The sequence below is a fragment of the Microplitis mediator genome, chromosome 8 (assembly GCF_029852145.1).
Source record: "Microplitis mediator isolate UGA2020A chromosome 8, iyMicMedi2.1, whole genome shotgun sequence".
Classification (NCBI taxonomy): Eukaryota; Metazoa; Arthropoda; class Insecta; order Hymenoptera; family Braconidae; genus Microplitis; species Microplitis mediator.
Window position 1 is genome coordinate 8,693,922 of NC_079976.1, and position 13,277 is coordinate 8,707,198.

The following is a 13,277-nucleotide window of genomic DNA, read 5'->3' on the forward strand; positions in this document are numbered from 1 at the left end:
ATTTAAATTTAAAGTGCTACAAATTAATAATATTATTACTCGATAAAATTATATCGAATATTTAGTGGGCGCCACTGAATTTACTAGACTAATGCTGAATAGACGGCTCACGAAGTAACGAAGTAAGGGCGGCCATGCCCAGGTATCTTAAGCAATTCTGCAGCAAATCTGAGCTAATACATCTCAACAGATTTACTTAACGTATCTTACGAAAGTATCATGCCTCAGACTTTTCCAAGACTGATGATGCAGATTTACGTAAGACTTCCTTAAGAAAACCACTAGAAGGAGTACCTACTAATACAATGTTTTACTACAATATTGTGGTAGGGAGAGCCACAATTTTTTTCCGTGAAGGAACAAAGGAAAAATTATTTTATCAATTAACAAATAATGTTTTTATATGTATTTATATATTTCAATTATATTTTACTAATTAGTTGTATAAGATGAAAATATTAATTGATAAAAGATAAAGAACTTACAATAGCAATTCAATATACACAATTTGATTAAGTTATACAATATTAAATTTTTAAATTTAATTTAAATGAAATAATTAACGTTTTTTTTACTTTTATTGACTGGACAGTTTGAGAAAGTTGAAAAAATTTTTTCAGTGCTGCTTTATTTTTATTTATTTCTGCATAATACGCAGAATTAATATTTATGTACATAAATTGTTGTAATAGAAATTAAATCAACACACCTATTTTTTTTTTGTTTTTTCTTTTTTTTTTGGATTATTAAAACTTACAATCGGAAAACATTATTCATAACACATTGTTATATTTATTATTTATATTAATTAGGGAGAAAATAGCGATATTACGCCTTTATTTATAATTTATTATTTTTAAATACGGATTATTATTGCATAAAAAAATTATTTCATTAGAGTACATATTGAAACATGTTCTTTAACACATCCATTGCATATACATTTACATAATTAAATTAAATTAATAATTAAGGGTGCGCTAATAGCTCTAATTATTTAATTGTACTTATAAATATAAAAAATAAATAATGATTAAATTTGAGATTCTAAATAAATTTAATAACTTAAATTTATAAAATTTATATAAACTATTGAAATTATTTATCATTTAATTAAATATATATGTATGAATTTTTTTTATATGAGTAATTATTTAAGTGTAATTGATTATTTATATTAATGTCGCATTCGAATTTGAATAATTTAAATTCGAACTATTCGCACACCCTTAATAACAATAATAATTATTCATATATTTAATATATTTAATAAAAATCTGTAAAACTCAAAAAAATAATAATTAGATAATCTTTGTAATATTATTGCAATTGATTACAATTTAAAATAAATTTATTTTCGATGTAATTAAAAAATATAGAAAATAAATAATTAAATAGTAAACAAAAAAAAATATATATATATTAATGTATATTTATACATGGTAGACTTTAATAATAATTAGATTACGAAATAACGAGCAAAATTTATTATTCGTTTGTGCTCTTAATTTAAAGTGTCGCGATTGATAAATATTATGGATATAAATTGAAAAAAAATTTATTTAAAAATTGTAAGACAATTAATTAATAATTATTACTTTTAAACAGATCTCAGCTTCCTGTTATCAATAATATTAAATGGAGTGAAATTGAGATACATTTTTTTTTTTTTTTTTTTTTAAGTAATTATGCAATAATGATGTCGAAGTTATTTAGTATTTTTTTTTAAATTTTCAAATAATTTAAATAAATTATACGTCGACGACCATTTTCTTATGTATATCAGTATTGCCAACAACCTGAATGCATAAACAAATAATTAATCGACAAAGGAAAAATTTAATCCGTTTATTACATAATTAATTAATGGAAAGAATTTTTGTTTATGATATAGTTGGTTTATATTTATTGTATTAATCATTTATATATGGAACATTCCATGACAAATCATCTAGACTCTGTAATTTTTCTGATTAAAAATCACGATTGAATTCCCTATCCAAAAATTCCCATAGAATCCATTCAACTGCGACAAAAACCGCATAGAAACCAATACAGTCTATAGGATTCTATGCGGTTTTTGTCGCAGTTGAATGGATTCTATGGGAATTTTTGGATAGGGTTCGGTTTAAAATCAATCGGTCATTCGGAAAACGCTCAAAGCGCCCTCGTGAACTCTGATTGAGATTGAATCGATTTCAATCAAACCCGTGTAAAAAAAAATCGTTCTAAAAAGATTCTAAAAAGTTCGGCATGTGGAACTTCTAAACGTTTGAGACAGATAAGAGCTTTTGTGTTTTTGATAGTGAAAAAAAAAGTATATGAGTAAATTTTGAGTCAAAAAAGGAAGTTTCTAAACGATATTCCTTAAAACGTATGTTTACTACATTTTATCCTCGTTCATAAAAAGTTCTAAATGTTAAGGGTTTTTTAACTTTTTCGGAACGAGGGTCAAATGTAGTAAAAATACGTTTCGAGAAATATGTTTTGAAAAGATTATTTTTTTGACTAACAATTCGCTCATATAAAGTTCTACACGGAGAAAAATGTCAAGCAAATATGCCTATGCATCATAGTAATTTACGGTGACCGGTCAGAATATCCATCATAAAAATATCCATGAAAAATCTCCAATACAATAATACCCATTGAAAAAATTATCCATAAATAAACATATCCAAATGAAAATAATCAATTCTCAAAAATATCCAAAATAGCAATTCTCGGAACTGTTTTTGCCATAATGTTAATGATTATGGATCAAGGTTAAGGAACTCGGGAAAAAATGATCAGAACTGACCATGCCTGTTCATGTATGATCAGGTCTGAAATTAGACCTGATCATGCCTGTTCATATACGATCAGGCCTGAAATTAGACATGATCAGGCCTGATCATACCTGTCCATGCCTGTTCATGTCTGGTCATATTTTTTCATGTCTGAAGCGTTAAATGTGCTCAGGACTGATCATACAAAAATTTATATTATTTGATATTTAGGCCATTCGGTTGCGAATAATAATTCTTTGCAAAAGTGGTTCATTGATATGAAAACACCAATTTATACATGGATATTTTTAATACCATTATTGTAAAAATATAGATTTTTTAATAAATATTTATATATGCGATAATGATAAAACAAATGTGTTGTAACTGTTAGGAAATAGGGTATTTTTTTATTAATGGCCCATGAAATAGATATAGAACATGTTAATAATATGATATTTTTGATGGATTATTATAATTTGAATGTATTTAATGTATAATTACTGATAATAAATCTTATAATTAGTGGATACCGATCGGCAAAGCGGTTATGGATATTTTTAAACACGGATTTATTTCAAGTGGTAATTATTACTTATGGATATTTTTTCTACTGGATATTTTTCATGGTTATTTTTGCATTGGATCTTTTTGCATTGGATATTCTGGTCTAGAACCGTAATTTACATTACTCTATAGTTTGTGTCACTACCCTCTTATGTGACTGCTTATTACGGTGGTCGTTAAAAATTAAATTTTCTCAGACGCCCCATAAAAAAGCTTCTTTTTAGTGAAAAAATACGTGGGGAATTTAGTTTTTTCGTTTTAAGTAAAAAGAACACGTGCCGAAGGACGATCAAAGTGCATTTTTCAATACAATCGCGGTTTTCTTTTAAATATCTCATGAAATATGCAGACTAGAGGAAAAGACCCCAGGAACAATTTTGTAGGAAATTAAATTCTTGACAAAAAAGGTCATGTTCATTTTTTTTTTAAATTTGTATTTATGAAGATATTTTAAAAAAACTTTTTTTAGATCTGATGAATTAAGCGTTTTAAAGATTACAAATTTTGAAAATAAAATTTTTCTAAGTATATAAAAACTATAACAAGCATGAATAATTGATATGTTACGAGTTACGAAGTTGTCTATATTTAAGAAAAAACGTTATTTTTAACATTAGTTATCTTTTAAATGCTCAATTGATAAGATCTAAAAAAGTTTTTTAAAAATATCTTCATAAATACACATTTTATAAGAAAAATGAACATCACCTTTTTTGTCAAGAATTCAATTTCCTACAAAATTTTTCCTATGGTTTTTTCCTCTAATCTGCATATTTCATGAGATATTTAAAAAAAAACCGCGATTGTATTGAAAAATGCACTTTGATCGTCCTTCAGCACGTGTTATTTTTACTTAAAACGAAAAAACTAAATTCCCCACTTATTCTTTCACTAAAAAGAAGCTTTTTATGGGGCGCCTGAGAAAATTTAATTTTTAACGACCACCGTAATAAGCAGTCACATAAGAGCATCGTGACACAAACTATAGAGTAATGTAAATTACTATGATGCATAGGCATATTTGCTTGACATTTCTCTCCTCGTAGATAAACTTTTTTTCTCATTATTAAAGTTACGAAAGCTTCACTCAAAGTTCTAATCCGTCTCAAGTTTAGAAGCCTCATACGTCGAACTTTTTTGGAATTTGTTTGGAACGAATTTTTTTTACACAGAGAGTTTTTAATTAAATTAAATTTTAAAAAATTTTTCACAGTTTTAATAAATATTTGAAATAGCTTTTGCACGTCTCAGATTATAACTCTAATAATATACAAAAACTATTTTATAAAATTACTAAAACACACAAAAAATTTTTAAACCAAAGAGGATTAATTTCAAAGCCTTATATTAGATGATTTGTGATGGAATGCCCGGTATATATATAAATATATAAATAATTAATAAATAAATAAGTGATACGATAGTAACTAAAAACGAAAATCTTTCCAGAAGAATGAATGTTTTTATAAAATACAACAAAATAACTTACCGAACAAAATTCTTCAAAACTTATCTTTCCGTCTTCATCTTTATCGGCAAACAAAATTGTTTTATCAACAATCTGTTGAAGTTGAGTGTCTTTAAGGTTATTACCAACCATCATCTTAAGAACTTGAAATAATTCGCCATTACTTATAAACCCATCATTATCCATGTCGTAAATTCGGAATGCGAATCTCAATTTACTTTCCTTATCACCCTACATCATCATTTAATTATAAGAATGTAATATATTTTACTGATATCAATTAAGAGAAATCTTAGGCAGTACCCCCACCCCTACTTTTCAAAGATGGCCACTAATTCCCAACTGTCATCACCGTATTTAATTTTTATTAATTAATTGTTAAAAAAATGAAGCATTGATTGAAAAAATGACCACGTGGTTACAATTTTGCTGGGATATCAATTAAAAAAAAAATTAATTACAGTTATTTTTTAATTTTTTCATTAACGAAATTTGTAAAATAGATTTTAACCTAAAAAATTTCTAATTATAGCCAACTAATGCTTTAATTATTTTTTATTAAAGCCATATTCAGACAGTGCCCCCACTTTTTAAAAAATTTCAATGACCTTCAACTGTCATAAGCGTATCAAAATTTAATCAATTCATTACAAAAAAATTAAATCATTAATTGAAAAAAGGACAACGTAATCGCAATTTCAACGAGATATAGAATTTAAAAAAAAATTACTTATAGTTGATTGCATTTGGGAGTTAAACGAAAATTGGAAAATAAATTTCTGTAAAACCTTCATGTCAATTTTATAATTCGAATTTTCAAATTTTGTAGACGAAGGGTGCATTCGGAAATACTCTAGCTCTAGTTCTAGTCAAGCGTTGTCATATAGCGAGAGCTAGGGCTAGATCATTCCCGAATGCACCCTAAAATTTATTCAACAAATTTCGTTTAATTCCTAATTGATAACAACTCCCTGCTTAAAAAATCCGATAGATTCTTATAGCTGTATGTATAAGGCCTATACTTAACTAGAGCACTTCTCATAGAACTCATTCATTCTTATAAAATCTCTATGGAAATTTACGAGAATCTATTGGATTGTATGACATTTTCTAGACAGAGTTGCAAGTAATTTTAAAAAAAAAGTTCTAGTAGTCCCAACGAAAAATTCGTCCTAAAATAGATAGTGGGGGTATGGAAAATACGTGCTAAGTAATGGTAGTGGTACAGCTATACCTCGGTGAAACTGCGACTACGTTGTCTTTTTTTCAATTAATGCTTTAATTTTTTTGTAATTAATTAATGAAATGTGAATACGATTATGACAGTTGAAAGTCATTGCATATTTTTATAAAAGTGGGGGCACTAACAGAGAATGCCCTTAAATAATTAATAAAATTTAAATAGGTCATTACAGTTCAAAGTCATTAGATGAATTAAATAAAAAGGGAGGGGGGTATTGTTTAAGATTACTTTTAAAAATTAATTATTATTTATTCCATTAAAAAAAACGCGTATACACGTGACCTAATTTAACATTTTCTGGGTTATGAAAAATCGATAAAAGTTATTACTTCAGTGCGTGACTATAAAAATTGATTTTTCATTCAACTCTAAGTGTTGGAAAATTATAATTAATTATTTCTCTACACTTACGGCCCATCTAATCTCGTAGGAATTCAGCCCCACTTAACAGTATAAACTTTTTTTTACAATAAATAATAAATTTTTTTTTTTTTTAAACAATTGCGGTCAACATTAAATTAACATCTTAAAAAATTTTCAAATCTCGAAAAGTTCAGAAACGGAGCAACGATAAACTACTAGGTAATTTATTTTAATTAATAAAAAATAGGATTAATCGATAATTAAATAAATAAAACTGATAATTATCTAATCGAATGAGTTAAAAAAAAAAAAATGTATTACCTTGACACTGAATTGCGATACACCTTGAATGAATTCTTTGAAATCAACCTCACCATTACCATCAGCGTCAAAAATATCAATCACTCTTTGTACCAATGGATTTTGTTGTAGTTCTGGTAATGACATAAACTCATCAATACTTAACGCTCCACTATTATCAAGATCTAATTTACGAAATCTTTTTCCTAATCTTCTTATTTCATCAGCGTCAACTAACAAAAAAAAGTCATTTATTATTTTATATAATTCGAAATAATGAGTGTGAATGTAGCAAACATCAAATTTAAAATTATTAATGAAGAGTAAATAATTAATAAAATAAAATTTTTAAACAATGCGCATTTAAAAAATTTTTAAATTAATAAGTGCATTTTTTAAATTATTTACTCCATTTATTTATTATTTCAAATTTGTCTGATGTCATGATACTGAAGTTAGCCGACGTCTTATAATTTTTGAATTTTTAAAAAATGATAAATTAAAAAAAAAACAAAATATTTTAAAAATTCCACCTGTAGCTTTTTTAATTTTCTACATGTGAATATTTTTATTTTATTTTTTTGCAATTGATTTATTGAAAAAAAAAAATTCAAAAGTTGTTGATTGTCTGCTAACTTCAGGATCATCTGATGTCTGCTACCGAAGTCTGCAGACAATTAACAAAACAATTTTTTAATAATTTTTTTCAACATATAAATTACAAAAAAGAAAAAAACTAAAAATATGCACATGTAGAAAATTTAAAAAACTTTAGGTGCAATTTTTTAAAAATACTTTTTTTTGTAATTTATCGTTTTGAAAAAAATCCAAAAATTTTAAGACGACGGCTGACTTCCGTATCACATATTTTTTATAAAAAAAAAAATAATAATAATAATAATAATAATAATAATAATAATAATGATAATAAATATAACCATACTTACAATTGGAACAAAGTTCCATAGGCAGAGAACTTTCATTTCCCTAAAATAAAAAAAAAGTTTTTTAATAAAAAAACAAAATAATTTAACAAAAATTCCCAAATATTGCGTTAAAAAAAAAAAAACTCATTTACAAAACACGAGATAATAATCAAATGGTTTAGTTCTGGTATTCAATCGATTAATGTCATATTATTATAAATATATAAATTAAAATAAACTAACTAATTTTAAAAAATATATGAAATATAATCCAAGTTATATATTTACCATTTTATATAAATTATTCGAATGTTTACGAATCAGATGATATTTGGTAAAGTTGATGAAATTGATCAGTAACAGATATACATATATATTTATATATTTGTGTGTGTGAATGTATGTCTACTATACATAAATGTACCTATGCCAGGGCTAGTTGATTTTTACCGCGCAGGCGCCAGTTATTAAATATAAAAATCTATTTCTATATGTCAATACATGTGTACTTACATCACACACATGGACACTTATTGAACTAAACCACCAAAAATAGTATAGTGAGTTTATCCTTTTGACACTTAGTCCATCTTACAGAAAATTTTGAATTATTTAAAACTTCTTTATCAGTAATTTGTAAGTTATCATCTACAGATAATTTAAATTTTCATTTCACGCAGATAATGATCCTGAAGTTAACAGACAATTGACAATTTTCGGATTTTTTTTCCAACGAATCAATTGCGAAAAAATAAAAACTAAAAATATGCACCTGTAGAAAATTTTAAAAACCACAGGTGAAAAACCACAGATATCATAGCAGATATGAGACAAATTTTAAATTATGTGCAAATAAACGAATTAAATAATTAAAATTATAAAAATAAAAAACTGCACCAACTGATTTTCAAATTCTATAAATGCGAATTCTTTATAAGTGTGAATTTAGCAGACATGAGAGTTATAAATTTCAAATAAATAAATAAATTAAACTAATGAAATTTAAAAAAATGCGCGTACGGATTTTTCGTTTGTCTAAATACGCAATTTTTTAATTTTTACTCTGATTACATTTTATTCAATTATTGAAAATTTTAAAATTGACATTTGTCAGCTACATTCACATTCATTATTTCGCGCCATCTTTATTTTATTATTTTCCTGTCCTGTACTGAATTAATGAAAACAAAACCTAAGGATTCGATTATTTCGAGCTGTCATTTTATTTTATAAGAACTTGTGTCATTAGTTTGATTACAAATTACATATTAAAGTATTAATAATAAATAAACAAATATAAATATGACGTCTTGTTTAGAAAATATACAAATTCCATCTTGTGTTTGGTTTGAAGCTGGAGAAAAACGTAATGCATTGATGTCAATGCTCGCTGGTACTCTGGTAAAAAAAAAAATACATTTTATTTATGTTTATATTTAAGGAGACAATTGATCAGCAGTTTTATAAAAATACTAAAATATTTGTAGATTTTTATTCCTCAGTGATTTTTATTGTTACTAATAAATTTTCTCTAAGTTTTAATTTTTAAAATCTCAATGTCTAGGTTATAAATTTAAAATAAATCTATATTTTATAATTAACTCAGTATCAGTATTAGAAATTTAAATAAAAGGTGGGACTTTTTTAATTTTAATAAGTTTTTTCTTGGAAGTTTTGGCACTAAAGTATCAAACCCGACAATTTCAGTGTTTTCATTACTAAGTCACTTGTCAATAAATTTTTTAAAGTATTTTTCTAATCTTCAGTTGCAGCTTTTCGAATATATTTTTTTTTCTATCAGTATTTTGTTTTGTCATTCAAAAGTAAACAAATTGTCTAATTTCCGCTACCCGTAGCCTTATTTATTTAAATATTGTTGAGATTTTAGTCTTCTTAACTTTAAATTATTTGAATAAAACCCCAAAATTTCTACAAAAATATTAAAAAAAATTTTTTTTTAGTTTTTTACAGGATGGTGGTTTATTATTGACGCTCACGCTCAATATCCTGAAGAAATGTCAGGTGCATATCATGTATGTGGAGTTTTTGGTACAATATCACTATTTATGTAAGTATTATTATTATTATTGTTTACTTCAGTATTTTATAGATGATACAGTCGATACCTAAGTTGAACCTCGATAACTCGAAAACCTCCAAAACTCGAAAGAACGTTTTGTTCCCTTCTCCTCAAGCTCCAAAACCTCCATTACTCGAAATCTCAACCCTTTTTAAGTCGAAATAATCATTGTCCCTACAAGCCTTTTTGGTTCATATTTTCCCTCTATAACTCGAAAAAATAAATTGGACCTCTGTATCTGTATAGTACACGAAAAGATTAGAAGCCGACTGGTTACTGTTCTGCAACCGACTCAGTACGGTGCTGGAAGAAAATGCTCGGTTGTGGTACTGCACCACACTGATTACTGTACGGAACCCGACTGAGTGAAATGCGCACACGACTCAATCAGGTTCCGTACAGTAATCAGTTTGGTGCTGCACCAAAACCGAGCATTTTCTTCCAGCACCGTGCTGAGTCGGGTGCAGAACAGTAACCAGTCGGGTTCTAATCTTTCCGTGTATATTATTTGACAAGGGATGAAACCAAACGATTTCAGACCAGGCGAAATTGGCTGCCTGAGCCATAGGTGAGGGCTAACATCACTCGTAATTTGAAATCGTATTTCATCCTGAGTAACACACTATTTTTTTCATGATTGCTTGCATTGGAGATTAAAGTTTCAGTGTCTCTACAGCCAGTCGAAACAAACTGATTTCAGTTCAATGCCGCTAGCAAATATTAGCAAGCGCGTAAATTTCGAATGCCTTCAGTCAGCGGGCAGAAACATTTGTTTACCATACCTGCGCCGAAAATTTAAATTCGGCCTGTTTAGAAGGAAGAAAGTCATTCTTTTTCTAAATGAGAAAATAAATGATAAAAATTAGTGCATGCGTCATTCTTCACGCAAACAGAGGCGAAAATTTAAACTTTCAGATGCAGATGTGAAAAATCGTATGCATACCACAGAGAAAGATAAGACGCTGGTTGGAATGTCCTACTTTCCTCCCTAGGTGTGTAATATACTAGTGTTTCATCCCTTCACGGAGAAAAAAATATTGCTCCTCGAACGATCTAAAGTATAGTAACTCGTAGATCGTTACCACAACAATACGTATGCTTATGGTAACAATACCGTATCGTTCCAGTAACTATCTATTAGATAGCTGTGAGCCCTATACGACTTTCCGTAGTCGTCACCTCACACGGCACCGTCTAACCTAACTAAACATCCATTTTCGCGCCAACTTTTGAATATTGTATAATTGTTGCTAGCAGACGTTTAATAAAAAAAATAGTGTAAAAAATAATTGTGATGTTGAAATATGGACCCACGGGTAATTAATAAATTAACAGAGTAGAATCTCCATAACTATGTTGATACATTTATTGATAAGTGTTTTTTTATGCTTTTTGTAATCAAATATACATTCATAACCAAAAATCTAAATATTATATATAGTCGATGTTTTATAATTTGAATGTGATACGTAAATAGAAGAAAAATAATCAATAAACAAATGAGATCTGAATTAATATTAAATTTAAAATTAAATTACTAATAAATAAATTGGGAAAATTAAAAGATATATTTATATTTATATTTAAAATTTATTTAGACTATAACTAACTAATAAATCAGTTTTATGAATTATTTTATTTAATCAAAGTTATTTGCTTATCATTTATTTATGAATGATAAAGGTTTTTAAATATCTCATATAATTTGCAACGCGCGTGACGTCAGATAGGGCTCAGAACGATACCGTATAGGTCTCAGAGCTATCCACCGTATTGTTGTCAGAACGATACAGTAAATCGTTGCAGTAACAATCTAGTAGATAACTATAGCGTATTGTTACTGTAACTATACAGTATACTTCTGAGAACAATATTTTTTTCTCCGTGTTGGGAAGAAACAAATAATTTTCCTGTCCGCTGACTGAAGACATTCGCTATTTAAACTCTGATACTTGTCAATTGTTTAATAATAATTTTAGGGACATGTTCATAAAAACACTCTGGAGATTGATAAATATCTAATCAGATGGTTAGTAAATTAAAGTCTCGTGGGTTAAATAAAACTAGAGAAACGAAATAATACCAAATATTGCATTTAGTAGTCGAATTGTTTCTCTGATTTAACCAGATAATATTTATGAACCCAGAAGTTGCATCTTTCTCTTCCAGAGTTAATTTCTGAACATGCCCTAGTTCATTAATTTTATTTGCGTAAATTACAGTTCTAACTGTGATCAAGTTTTGTAAAAATTCGTATAAATAATAAATAGTATTTTGTAGTCATATTCTATGACAAATAATGATTCAAGTTCATTAATAATATATATAATAAATAGTATTTATAGTTTCTGCTTAATTATGAATTGCAAATGACAATTTACGCTTACGCTAATACTTGATCACACCATTGGTCTTAAATTAACTCGTTTCGGACTGGCTACTGGCACTCAAACTTTAAATTCCAATGCAAGTAATCATTAAAAATATACTGTGTGACTGGAGGAAATCAATTCGTTTCACCTCTCGTCACACAATATATTATTTAGTCATAAAAACACTAATTAATTAACTATATTAAACACCAATAATTGTTTTTAGGATTAATTCAGTAACAAATGCCCAGATTCGTGGTGACGCATATAATGGTGGGTGTTTAGGTGCCAGAGGAGCACGTGGTTGGTTATTTGTTGGTCTTGTTATGGGATTTGCAGCTGTGATTGCTGCATGTTGGATATTATTCGCTGATTTCGTTGCTAAAGGTAAGATAAGAATATTACTATTATAATTATAATTTTTTTGGCAGTGTTACAATTCTACTCACAACATCTCTACTCAAGGGAAGTAGCTACAACTCTACTCACTCACAACTTTACTCAGCCTCAGGTCTACTCACAGTTTTTTTTACTCAGGTTTAACTCTACTCAGTTATATCTTTACTCAGCTTCAACTTTACTCAGCTACAACTCTATTCACGTATTTTAGCCTATCGATAAAATAGCGATTCTTTGTGAGTAGAGTTGTAGCTGAGTAAAAATATAACTGAGTAGAGTTAAACCTGAGTAAAAAAAACTGTGAGTAAAGTTGAGAGTGAGTAGAGCTGTAGCTACTTCCTTTGAGTAGAGATGTTGTGAGTAGAATTGTAAGACTGCCATTTTTTTAAATTTACTAATTATATAAAATAATTATCATTTGTAATAGATGTTAAGCACAGTTGGCCGGGTGTTGGCTTATTGTTACAAAATTTATTTATATTTTTTGGATCACTTACATACAAATTTGGAAGATCCGAAGATCAATGGGGTTGAATAATAACAGCATAATTACAAATTATGATAAAAAATTTTTACAATTTTTTTTTTTAATTAAAATATAATAATAATAATAATAATAATAATAATAATAATAATAATAATAGCAGTATCATGTAATGTGAGAATGATGAATGGTTTATAATAATAATAATGATATTAATAATATTCTTTATGATTATTTATTGATGACTTGATTTAAACTATACTCACATACATGCAACAATAATAACTAATTGCTTACTCTATCATTA

General features: G+C 27.3%; 2 protein-coding genes across 2 annotated transcripts; one reads left to right on the forward strand and one right to left on the reverse strand.

Moving 5' to 3' along the window:
- Positions 1 to 1,686: 1,686 nt before the first annotated feature.
- On the reverse strand, positions 1,687 to 8,073 carry LOC130673219 (calcineurin subunit B type 2). Its single transcript, XM_057478174.1, has 5 exons — positions 7,924 to 8,073; positions 7,657 to 7,696; positions 6,731 to 6,942; positions 4,825 to 5,034; positions 1,687 to 1,799 (listed from the first exon to the last, which is right to left on the reverse strand). The coding sequence occupies exons 1-5, from the start codon at positions 7,924 to 7,926 to the stop codon at positions 1,752 to 1,754; spliced, it is 513 nt and encodes a 170-aa protein (XP_057334157.1). The 5' UTR covers positions 7,927 to 8,073; the 3' UTR covers positions 1,687 to 1,751.
- Positions 8,074 to 8,809: 736 nt separating this feature from the next.
- LOC130673263 (transmembrane protein 50A) lies at positions 8,810 to 13,199 on the forward strand. The gene is made up of 4 exons (XM_057478228.1): positions 8,810 to 9,036; positions 9,597 to 9,703; positions 12,314 to 12,474; positions 12,914 to 13,199. The coding sequence occupies exons 1-4, from the start codon at positions 8,938 to 8,940 to the stop codon at positions 13,018 to 13,020; spliced, it is 474 nt and encodes a 157-aa protein (XP_057334211.1). The 5' UTR covers positions 8,810 to 8,937; the 3' UTR covers positions 13,021 to 13,199.
- Positions 13,200 to 13,277: the final 78 nt, after the last annotated feature.

Bases quoted from the DNA above. Each gene is read 5' to 3' on its own strand.
- LOC130673263 (XM_057478228.1), top strand. From the start codon at position 8,938: ATGACGTCTTGTTTAGAAAATATACAAATTCCATCTTGTGTTTGGTTT. The intron at 9,037-9,596 runs GTAAAAAAAAAA...ATTTTTTTTTAG, and splicing joins CAATGCTCGCTGGTACTCTG to TTTTTTACAGGATGGTGGTT. The intron at 12,475-12,913 runs GTAAGATAAGAA...CATTTGTAATAG, and splicing joins CGCTGATTTCGTTGCTAAAG to ATGTTAAGCACAGTTGGCCG.
- LOC130673219 (XM_057478174.1), bottom strand. The intron at 6,943-7,656 runs GTAAGTATGGTT...TTTTTTTGTTAG, and splicing joins TATGGAACTTTGTTCCAATT to TTGACGCTGATGAAATAAGA. The intron at 1,800-4,824 runs GTAAGTTATTTT...TTATGCATTCAG, and splicing joins GTTTTGAAGAATTTTGTTCG to GTTGTTGGCAATACTGATAT.